The sequence below is a fragment of the Phyllostomus discolor genome, chromosome 2, assembly GCF_004126475.2.
Source record: "Phyllostomus discolor isolate MPI-MPIP mPhyDis1 chromosome 2, mPhyDis1.pri.v3, whole genome shotgun sequence".
NCBI classification, from domain to species: domain Eukaryota; kingdom Metazoa; phylum Chordata; class Mammalia; order Chiroptera; family Phyllostomidae; genus Phyllostomus; species Phyllostomus discolor.
Genome location: NC_040904.2, coordinates 37,607,545 through 37,620,193, shown reverse-complemented (window position 1 = coordinate 37,620,193; position 12,649 = coordinate 37,607,545). Strand labels below are relative to the sequence as shown.

At 33.5% G+C, this 12,649-nt stretch overlaps 1 protein-coding gene across 3 annotated transcripts in view; it reads right to left on the bottom strand.

The window, feature by feature from the left end:
* Positions 1-12,649, bottom strand: part of NAALADL2 (N-acetylated alpha-linked acidic dipeptidase like 2) — a 1,143,498-nt gene that overhangs the window by 51,124 nt on the left and 1,079,725 nt on the right. For all 3 annotated transcript variants that reach the window (XM_036017285.1, XM_036017284.1, XM_028504896.2), the window contains one exon: positions 10,075-10,168. In XM_036017285.1, the coding sequence (XP_035873178.1) occupies positions 10,075-10,168 (94 nt within the window). The remainder of the gene's footprint in view (positions 1-10,074; positions 10,169-12,649) is intronic.

Sequence of the window (12,649 nt, the reverse complement as noted above, 5' to 3'; positions counted from 1 at the left end):
TTTAACGTGGTAGTCAGATTATTCCACACATTTTCAAGTTTAAGAAACATGGTGGAGACATGATATACTAAAGAAAAAAAGAGAGCAAAAACTAAGTTAGAACTAGCTGATATATAGAATATGTCTGTTGTAGAATTACCAACCACTAATAACAAGATCTTTTTGTCTCTCACTTTCTTTGGATGGGAACTATTTTACACGTCACTTTCTTTGAAGCCCAACATCAGGCTGACATTCAACAGTTGTTTACAGAATAAACAAAATAGATTTTATAAAGTATTTTAAGATAAAAATCCAAAAACAAAAGAAAGAAAAGAAATCCAACAAGAAAAGAAAACTATGTAGAGATAAGTGGTTTTTATAGGGATATAAGGAACCCTCTATGAAACTTTCTAGTCACTGAAACTGACAATATAAATAAAGTCTATTGTTCACAGGTTTTGACATTTTGATTTTTTTATAGTACATTTTATATTCAGTAATTATCTTGTTTGATTTCAAACAAAACTTGAGATTGTGAGAGGAGAGATCTTTGCTTATTTAGACAATCTAGCCCCCTAAATAACAATATAATACCAATGTTATTTGATAAAGATATGGTTTTCCTTGAATGATATGGTGCACTGACGTTACTATATGGAAAACTTACAGGGAACACGGCACAAGGAAAGAACAAGATGGATAAGACATTTAGTTTATGCTGGAACTGAAAGACTGAACAACAGTAAAAACAAGTTTGACATCCTTGAGAGTCTTCCATTTAGGAAAGAAAAATCTGTTCTGATGTAACATACACTACAGAATTGAAGACATTACTACTGAATCAAGTGAGATGAATTGTGCCATTCTAACTTATTTAGCTTTAAATGAATTTATCTTTCATGGTGGTGCAGACATAGAGAATTGACAGGTTTAGGAACTGCCTGGAACCAGAAAGAACCCTGAGGGTGGAAACCTGCCTTCCACAGCATTCACCTGTGCACTACCTCAAGGGGAAGAGGTTACAAATTGAAAAGTAGCTTTACTTTCAATGTTCACACAATCATTTTGCTATATAACTGGTGTTCTCAAGACTCCTAGTAGTCATTTCTGAGTTAATTAGAGCTCATTTGTCCCTTTAAATAAAACCCAGACAGTAACGTCAACTTTTCTATGTAGGGTTCACTAACACCAAATGATTGTTCCTCTTACAATCATTATGATCCCTACTAAAATGCCAGTTCTGTGAGGGAAAATGATTTTTGTCTGTTTTGTTCACTACTACTTGCCCAACTCTCGAAACTATAGCTGCATTTTGTTTAATGACTGGACATGTGAATGGTATTTGGACCACAGGATCATGGCATCTGTAATATTTTAATTTATATCTTCCACGTCCCTCTGCTTTGCCTGACTCAAAAGAAGACAACAATATCCACAAATACATTTTATCTCTCTTTGTATCTCTAGATTCCAGCACAATACCTTACATATGGTAGCTGTTCAATAGAAATTTTGTTAAGTGAATGTTGAATTATAAGATTATGACTTATTTGGGATATACTATTATATTAAATAATGCCTATAAAATTACTCAAGGAGATGTTTGGAACAAACTTAACAAATCTTATTTCCTTTACTTTCTTGCTGAAATCAGTAATATTGCAAAAAAAAAACATGAAAAAGAGGCTATTTTAGGGTAATGATAAGTTAAATTAAACTAAATTGAATTAAAGTATGGCCTAACAAAAACCCATAAAAACTAAGAATATATAAAACTTCATTTAAGGCATAGTGCATGTCAGAGAACAGAAGACTAACTGAGGTTCTTAACAGTTCAAGTTTAATAAGTAATAAGTCTATTGTCTATTTGACCACAGAAAATGAAATAGGAACTAAAGATTTCTCTCAGATAAGGTTAATATAATTATCTTGAAGTAATATGTACATAGAGTCTAAAAACCAAGGACTCCATATGAAAAAGCAGAGAACAGCTTAGTCTACTTAATTATCATCGACATGGTCTTGGACAGATTACTTAATATTAGTGTCCTTCATTTTCCATGCAGAAAATTGGGAAAACATTAATTTTATTTTCTAAGCATAAAGATCACTATGTTAAGGCAACTTATTGCTGTCAGAGTACATAAAACAACCACAAATTACTACCAACAAATACTGTAACAGCTTTACTAATGTTTTTATTCTCAGAAATTCTGCTTCTTATTATTTTCTTCAATCCATGGTCCCTCCTGGCAACTGTATCACACTCCTTCCATACACAGATTAATCAGCATTCCCTATAAATATGGCACCATTTTTCTTTCCATAGGACGGGCATATAAAACCTCTGAAGAAGAAGGGAAGGAGTAATACAAAAAGGAAAGGAATTAAACATCCACTCTCTAAAAATGATCCATATATAACTTTGTTCCTGGCAAAAAGCCAACTATTAATATTTTTATAACATGGTAGAACAAACTAATTTGTGATAAATATTAAAAATCAACCTTAAGATAATACAAAATAATTAAGATTTCCTAGTGAAATTATTTTTATTTTATTCAAGAGACAAGTGAATTGTTCTTCTACATTTCAAATAAAAACAGTTTATATTTTTCCTGTTTCATTTCAAAGGCAAATAACAAATGTATTTTCAGTAAGTACTTACTGAGACCTATTTTGTGTGTTATTTTGTAAGTACTGGGAGAGAGACAAAGACATATACAATTAAATCTCTAACCTTAATAGGTTTCTAAACTCATTATAAATAATCCACAAATGGAGAATAAATAGTGTTAAATGAAATTAATGCTCACAAGGATGACTAAATAGTTCATGTGTACAAGAATATGCTCAGTAGATCCCAGGGAAGAAATAAAACTTGAGAGACAAATCACAAAGTTGTCCAGAAATTAAGGGCATCTCAAATGGAACTTTGAAAGTTATGGCAATTTATCTACATTCAAGGGGCTGAGGTAAGTGTTCCATCTGTAAACAATATGATTAGTTTTCCCTTCTTCTTCACTCTGTCCTCACCCTTCTAGGGTTTTAATCTACCTCTAACTTAAACTTTTTTTATTTTTCTAAATTTTGATAAATAGGACAGAGCTGAACATTATAAGCAGTGTCAATATTAATTGAAGAGGAGGAAGAGAGGACAGAAGGGAGGGAGAAAGAAGGGGAAGAATTACTAGTCGGCGGATATTTAGATGAATACTGAGATCTAAACCGTCCAGTTCAGGAGAGGCCTTAAATATACCGGAGGAAACATACTGCTGCTACTCAGGGAATCTCCTGTCTTCTAGCCCCCCATCACCCTGCAGCATCCTCCCCCGAAGGCAGTTCAGTGGGAGGGTAGAGTCGACAGGGGCTTTGAGTCTGACAGACCTATATTCAAGCTCTAAACCTACTGCTTACACACTTGAGTAAGACACACACACACACACACACACACACAACCACTGGTTCTTGAGGCCCAATTTCTTAATCTCTAAAATCATTTTTAACAATTCTCAGCTAAATCGATGAGGTCAGAGTGTCCTAAGGAATGCCCTAAGGAATGTCCTAAGGAATGTGAGACCCTTTGCACAATACCTGGGGCTTTATGGAGACTTCTAAAATGCCAAGGTGTTTCCCTGAAAATTTGTTCTTCTTAAGGACCCTTGATACAGGATCCCACAACACATTCCAGCACACCAGTGCTCAAAGGTACTTCTTACAAGTCCTATTCACAAAATCTCTAAGAGTTCTGGGGAGAGTAGGAACTACAGTGCTGAATGCACTCAGTAAACTGAAACAAGTTTTAACCTACCAGAACCTCGTATCTGTACAAGCTACCTCTTTTCCTCAGGCATTTCCTGAGTTGATGAGTTTCAACCTGGCATAAACCTTTGTTAAGTCTATTCTGCAATTTCCTGGGTAAATTGATAACTGTCTTATTTTAAATGGTAATTTTAGTACTTAATATTGTGGTCTCTCTTCAGAGTTTCAGATTCCAAGAAGTTTTACATTTTAGTTTATTTCCATTTTTACTACCTTTCGTTTCTATTTTCTGGCTGTATTCTTAAAGATTCACTCCATTTTATTTTAAATTAAGAGTAACATGCACTGGTCATAAACTAAAACTACATTTTTTAAAATTTCAAACAAACATAGCTTTTTACTTTAATAGAATTTCACAGAACCCATTCTTCTATAGATAAGTTTATCACAGCTTTAGAGGTGCTAACAGTTGCACAATCACAGCTTAGACTTCACTGATTTATAGTGACAACAAAAAGTATGATTTATGTTCTGCAGAATATACTAGTTAAAAGCAGAAGAGAAGATTATTTGGGAAGAAAACATGTGCTACTTAATGTCATCTTTAAAACATCTTGTGGCATCCCCAAAGAGAAGGACAAAAAATTGCCAGTATGATTTCAGCCAGAGAAAACAACAGTCCTTTATGATCCTACATTTTCTATTCGACATGCTGCTTACTTTAGTGTGACTCACAGTGAATCATCTCATCATGGCTGGTTATTTAAAGAAGTTAAATCAACAAAGACACAGGTAGAGAGAAATGTGGAAGCTAGTGGTTTATTGGTACTCAAATAGGCTAACATTGTTTGTACAATGCATAGATAAATGAACATTATTTAAATATGAAATATGCCAGAAGACAGTGGGTAATTATGTCTAAACTGAATACAACAGGAAATATGTTTTGCAAAGATGTCCAAGTGGCATGTTTGAAAGAATTAGGTGGGCCACGTAAAAAAAAAAAACAACAACAGGCAATGCATTCTAAAAATTATCCTGTATATCCAATGATCCAGGTAGCCAAGGCAGGTGAAAACTGAGCAAGACTTTCAACAAACTGCATAGAATGGGTCCTTCTGACTGGTGCAGAAATAAAACCAGGGGCTCTTTTTATGGCCCACAGATGTTCCTACTGTGCTGTGTTTGGGACTACATGATCTGGTTACTGGCTGCTTTGGAAGAACAAGCCAAAGCATTTTTTTTCTTTTAACAAGATTTTATTTGTCTATTTATGTTTTCTATTGTTTATTTACATACCCTGGCCAGTACCAAACCCACAACCCCAGCCTGTGCCCTGACAGAGAATTCAACCAATGGCCCTTCACTTTGCAGGATCACGCCCAAACAACTGAGCCGTATTAGTCAGGGCACAAAAGCTTTCTTGAATGAATTAAATTGGCATGTGGCTTATTTTTATGCCTCTGCTGTTGAGGCAAAAAGTTGGGGTTGTAAATTTAATGACACATGCAAATGTAATTATGTTTTACCTAAATCAAGACACTGGAAAAGGAGAAAAATGGGCTTTGTAAAAAAGAATCAACATGAGGGCAAGGCTAATCTATGCTCTATTACAAGCCAAGATCAGAAGTATCAAAACAAATCTTTAAATGTATTGCCAGTGAGGCAACACCCATAAAAAATGGATATAGTACTATCCTGTCATGGACACAGGGTTTTATCCTAAAAATAACATATAGAGGAAAAATGCACAATACAATAGACCAGGGGTGTCAAACTCATTTTTACCCAGGCTGATGTGGCCCCCAGTGAAAATGAGTTTGACACCCCTGCAAAAGACCATTGCTCTTATAGGAAAGTAGAACAAATGATGTCATGAAAATATTTCAATTAATATAGTGAAACATAAAAATGCATATCTTTTTAAAATTTTGAAAGAATTTGGGTGAAGTAGTAAGAATAGGGAAGAAAATGACCACAAAGGGAAGCTATATGAATAGCAACAAATGGCAAAGACAGGGAATAAATAAGAGAAAAAGAATAACCCTGAGGAATACAAAAGGGACACTGTGCTTAGAATAATCATTGAGTGACATTATACGATACATATACGAGTTCTAAGACGAACACAGAAAATGTGGACACAAAGAGGTCTTGTCACAGACCCAGTTGTCTCAAATCCTGTTTTAAAACCAAGTGTGGAATATCAATAAATTAAATAAAATCTTTAATATGGTTGTCATCAGAATCCTTTCAAAACTATAATGGGGATTGACACCAAACATATTTTTAGGAGACTGTGGCCAATGGGTGGCCAATCTCATCAATTTTTTCTATCAGTTTGAGCAAGCACAATAAGATACATCTCAGAGAATGTTTTTGAGTTTATGACCTTGTCACACAAAAAGACCATTTCCAGAAATGCTGGTATAGGTCAAACCATTGGAAATCCAGCATAATTCAGAATTGTTAGATTTTAGATGAACTGCTTTGGATTCTTAGGTTGGGTGCGGAGCCAGGTACCTGGTATGCCCATCCTTTACTGTCTGAGGCCAGTTCAGAGTTGGAATGGGTGGTAATTAAAACCAAGACTGGAGACAGATGGGCTGAAGACTAGAATCATGCAATTTATACAGTATCTTTTTAATTTTACCAATTGGTAAATTTTCTGAGAAAACATTTTTCTCAGGAAAAAAATGTTAGGTGTCTTAACCACTTGTAATTGTAAAAACAACACTTGAAAATATGAAGCTACAAATCTAACATCACAGAGTGCTTGCTTCCATGGCGTCATCTCCTTGAAATGCAATCCCTCCTTTTAAAGTGAAGTGATTGACACTAATGAATTATCAGAGCTAATAAGGAAAATAGTCTGATCAAATCAGCATTGTCACTTTTTCAAAGAACAGGAAGAAATGCTGCCAACAACCATTTTACATTTAGTGAGGCAATTGGATAGTGGCAACAAGCCACAGTGTTCAAAATGACATTTCCTGCTGATTCTGGCTTGCACTAAATACATGTATACATAGCCAGATCAAATGAGAATGAATTTTTCTTTATTTGGCCATTTGTAGTTCTACAGTACTGCAAAGAATGAATAATTAGGAGCCTGACAAAGAAAAATAGCAGATATTAAACAAAAGGCGTCCAAATTGTATAGTCATTAATGATTTTGAAGAGCCATCTTTTACATTAAAAAAATGGTTAAAGTGAGAAACAGTAAACTTAGTAAGGTTATTAACTGTTCAGTCTTTAATTCTGGCTCAATGGTGTGGTGGTCTTTATTTTTCACACCTTCTTTTGCCCATGCAAACTAGTACTTATTGCCTTATATGCAAATGTTTGGACATAACTTTCTTCACATATACATTTGAAGCATATCTGCTTTATTTAACAGTCACCATTTAAACTACATCTCCATGCACCACATATAAATATTCATTCTCTAACTATTATGTGTTTGGCATTGACCGAATATTAAAAGCCAAGGTCACTCAGTCAAGATGAGCTCTCAAGGACCATCCAATAAATCAACTCAAACAAATTATTCACTGAGAAATTATCCTTCTTTCTGGTGGTTGTGGGAACTGCAGAGAATGGTCTGCTGCTACTGTAAACCAGTGTAATCAATAAACAAGATGGCTGGTTGTCAAGGGGTGAAATTTACACCATTGAAAATGTAATTGGGTTTCAGAGACCTTCATACTTTAACTCTTTGCCAAAAGGAGAAACAGTATTGTATAGTTCTTCCCTAAAGTTCACGTTTTTAAAAATGTAATTGAGAACTAAAGGCTCATCACCGCTGTCATAACAAAATTAAAAAAAAATGTATATCAACAATTTAAGCTTGTATTCAGTCAAATTACATGTTTCATTTAGCTACAGAATTCTGTTTAGCTAAGGAAATAATTTAGCATGGTAGCTAAAATTAAAACTGAAATATTTATTTAGTTGTTTTTAAGTGGTGTCCATTATTTACACATTAGCATATTCAAGTATTCTATTTTAGAAATAAGGTTATAACCAAAGTAGTTAAAATAGAGGAGGTACACCAAATTGCCTATAATTTAGCAAATATTTTAATAATCTTTGACCACGTGTAGAGCAAGTAAATTTGAGTCATGATTACTAAAATATGAAAATATATGGCTTAAAGGTGACATCAAATATTTATTCCCAAGTCATGGCAAACTAAATGTTTTGCCTTTTTCTGTTGTTGTTGCATTTTGTTTTGCTTTGCCTTGTTTTACCTAACATCCAGTACATCCCATCTGGCTGCATGTTTCTGAGTGAAAGTGACAGGAAGACCCAAGGAGTTTCATAATAAAAGAAAGAAAACCCAGAAATAACTAGCAATCAAAGAGAAATATCTTCACCAAAACTGAAGCAGTCCAATGTAAGAGCAAGGAGCCCAAATGTGGCTGGGGCATCCCCTGAGGACCTTCAGATTTTAGGAAGAGGTTCACATAGACTTAGAGGTATCAGAGGTTTCCTACAGTGAAACTCTGTAGCAAACCTTTTGTCCATATGTAATTTTCCAGGGAGAGAGAACATACTTTTCTGTTGATTTTGAAAGGAATCTCTACCCTCAAAGCAAGAATAATATAATTCCAACAATCACTAGGATATCATTTGACCTTCAGAAGTAAACTATGTGACTTGAGATGCATATAGTAGTTACAATGCTAAAATATTGTGTTTATTTATGGATTAAAAAAATAAACTCAATTGTTTAAATTATAATAGACTTTGGTATTTAAAATTATAATAATACTGATACTGTTGTTTTTGCTGATTTTATTTCTTTAATTTAAAATAATACTCTTTATGTCATTATTACAAATGTGATATATGTTTATCATAAAAAAATCTAACTTAGACAAGCAATTTCTAAATCATTTATAATTCTATCATGCAGTTCGTATTTCACAGTATATTTTTGAGGCTCGTTCTTATGAAGGACAGTTATTCCCTTATAGATGAACAAATCTTTATGTTATAAAATAATAATCTCCTTTTATTCTCTGAAAGTTTTAAGTATTACACACAGTGCCAACTGAATTTTCTTAAGTATAAAAATTAGAACAGTCTACAGAAGTAAAATAAATGCTTAAAAGAAATCCATGCAGACAATATTATATTAATATTCACAGAATATTTTGTCCTTTATTTATACCTGTTCTTATTTTGCAAAATGTTACATACTCAGTGACTCAGGATCTAAGCCCAAAATATTCTAAAAATAATAAATTAACAGTGGAGGGCAGAGTGATTGCTTCAGGAGTCACACTGACAACAGTGAAATGGAAGCTTGACAAAAGTAGAAAACTGTATAGAAACTGACAAATACAACAAAGCAGGGCAATGAGGCCACTTCATACGGGAGCAAACATCTCGACACAACAGCTCAATTGTTCCTGAGATCACAGATTTACAGCCACGATAATAAAAGTCATGAGAACAATTGTGAGGTGATGTTGTAGCATTCTCTTGGTTAAGAAGCAATCCAGGTGGTCAAAAAAGTATTAAATTTTCAAATACTGAAAATACTTGGCTCTTTAGAATGATCTACTTATTCTCCAAGCACTCCTATAGTTAGAATATCAGCTTTTGCATTGAAAAGTGAACTACAAATGACTCGTAAAAGATCTGATAATAAAATGCATGACTCAAAGAGGAGGATTCATTCTTTAATTACAATACTGATTTTTATATTTGTTTAATAAAGACAAATTATACTCCTGATGAAAGTTTTATATGTAGATAATGTGGAAATGAAGATAATTATTAGGGTGATGTTAGGATTCTGCCAAAAGAGATATATTCAAATGTGAAGAAATTAAAGTAGAGATGAGGTAAATAATCTTTTTGTCATCTTTTATCTAGGATAAGACAACACTTCAGTGAAATGAGATAAAGCCCATGCCTTATAGAAATGAATCCCCAGTGAGAAACTTCTGGGCAAGTCTTGTTTGAACTAACTAAATGTTAGGTACAAATGTTAAAAAAAAATCTCTAAACTATTTTTCTATATAGAACCTATAAATAATAATCAAAGCTTGAAACTATAAATCTCTTTGATAGAATATGGTAGGTAGAGTATTCTTTCAAACTTACATATTGCCTTATGCTTACTCATAAGTACACATCATTCCTGTTGGCATGGCAGCCAAAATTCTTCTAATCCCTTCTCATGATAATCATCTATAGAGAGGGAGAATCTGCATTACCATAGTTAGTATACTGCATAACTTTATCCAATTCTTGTTCAAACTTATTCAAACAATTTTTCATTTTTTAAGTTACTATAATTTAAATAAAAATTACCTTTAAGGCTGTTTTGAACTTCTAAAGCTATATCGAGAGCATTAAAGGGCAGAACTGGTTCACTGGCAATTTGTAAAATCACTTCTCCTGAGAGCTGAAAGGAAAAAAAAAGGAAATGCTGGCATTCAGTATTAAGGGTTTTTGTTTGTTTTTCATTATTCTATACACTCACACATCCACAGTAGCAAAAACACAGAGGATAAATTGTTCTTTTATAAAATCTTTTCCTTTTAAGCATCTTTTTAATTGTATTTTTCTATGAAGAAAAATAAAACTCAGTATCTATTTCATACCTCAAGCTAGTATGAATACATATATTTTTTCTTTTTTTGACCTAAATATTAAGAAATTGCTTCCATACTTGAAGTTGTAATATTTAAACCTTTAAACAATTCCTTCTAAAACAGTTTAGAATGACACACAATAAAATTAACAGTAGAGAGAAACAGAAAAGTCAGTATCTGGTTATTGAACTAAGTAAAACTCCAGATAAAACTAATCATTAATTGATCTCATTTAAAATATAATCCAGTCTACAAAATTCCTTTAAAATCTTAGGTATTCTTTTCCTTTGTGTTTTACTACATTTCTAATTACTTTTATAAAATGTGTCAAAACTAATAATATTTATACATCTTGAAGGTCAATGTTTAAGTTAAATTTTAAAAATGTAAAATTCTAAATGGCATCTCCAAAACTCATGCCTGGACAACTGTGTTTGAAAACCAACATATACACTGCAGCTGAACTAGCATCTGCTTAATAACCGAGGCAGTCATATGTGTTTGTAGACATCTCAGAGCAACTTTAGGCTGGTGGCAAATGCTATTGCCGGTTTCCCTCTCTCTCTCAAATGACATTTAATATTTACCAGGGCTATACAGATGTCCCTACTTATCTTAAAGTCCTAAAGCTGGCACCCAGTGAAATGGGACTGGGTCAGTATTCCTAGTAAACTATGAAATCTTGTTAGTGAATGAAAATATTCTTGTGAAACTACACAAGGGGAATTAGCACACCAATCAGAGGCAGTACAGGACACATAAGATATATAGACTACAAAGAAAGTGTGATGTTAAATATTCAAATCCATATTTGATATCCATATATACATATTCAATGAGGGTCAAAGTCCATTTAATACTTAAAAGTTATCTTTTCCAATAATTTACGCAATTTACATCAAGACAAAAATACAATTCAATTTGACCTTCTATATGTTTGGAGAAACACAGTTCTTTTTTTTTTTTTCAATTCTTTTTTTTTAAGATTTTATTTATTTATTTTTAGAGAGGGAAGGGAGGGGGAGAGAGAGAGAGAAAGAGAGAAACATCAATGTGCTATTGCTGGGGGTCATGGTCTGCAACCCAGGCATGTACCCTGACTGGGAATCAAACCCAAGACACTGAGAAACACAGTTCTTGAAAATAAAGAGGAAAAGAAAAATTTTGACATCCCTTTATTTCTTTGAGATTTTTTTTCTCCTCTGTGTAGCAACCACTTCTCCAATGCATAAGGTGTCTTTGCAGATACCTTTATCCCCAGCACAGTGATCACAAAATTCTTGGGAAATGCTTATTCTGCATATTCAGCATCATAAAAGCATTATTGGCAGTAGATTGATATGAACTCTGTTTCTATTCCATCCCACCCCATCCAAATCATTCAAGGAATACTGATATTTGGAAATAAATTATTTGTAAAAAGGAATTTTTAAAGAAGATTATGAAGCATTATGGTTTACTTTTCCAATTTGCACTGGATAATAGAAACTACAAAGCAGACATGTTTTATTTACACTTTTGGAATCTGGAAACCACACATTACAAAAGATTAAAATGAAAGAATGGGGAGGGAGGAGACAGGCAACTTCCCTGTGTCTTCCTGGAGAGAGTTGTTTTGTTTTGCTTTCTTAAGAGTCATTTGGCAGATCAAAGAAATAGAATATAAGCCAGTCACCTTGCTATTTCTTTCATAAAGAACCTGGCAACAAATTCTAGGATTTCTAAGTCACCTGGCCTACGAAAGACTGCTTAGACTAAATCGGCTTTATTTGCAGCTGCATAAACAAGAGGGAGATTTGTGTCGTCTTGCCTTTAAATGAGAAGAGATGGGAAATACTGCATACACTTCTCACATGCTTTGGTATTCAACCTTATTCAGTTCTACCAAAGCAACCTTCCCTTATATGTATATAAAGCTCTATTATTTTCAAAGTGCTTTATTCCTAAATATCTCATTTTATTATCTTGACGAGCCTAGAAACAGGTTGTGGGGGAATTAATCCCATATTAAGGACATTAAGAATAAATCCTGCTGGGTTCCAGTATAATGATGACATTGGAGGCTTCTTAACTCTTCTCCTCTTATAAACATACTGAATCTACAGCTACACATAAAATCATTCCCTCTGAAAAAATACAGGAACTAACTGAGTGATTCCTAAGCTAAAGAGAAAAATCCACATAAAAATGTATAGGAAAGTCGGACACATATTCTAGCCATAAAACTCACTGAATTACAGAAACATAACAATCAAACATAGCTCATACCTCTTAGCTTTTCCCTGGGAAGA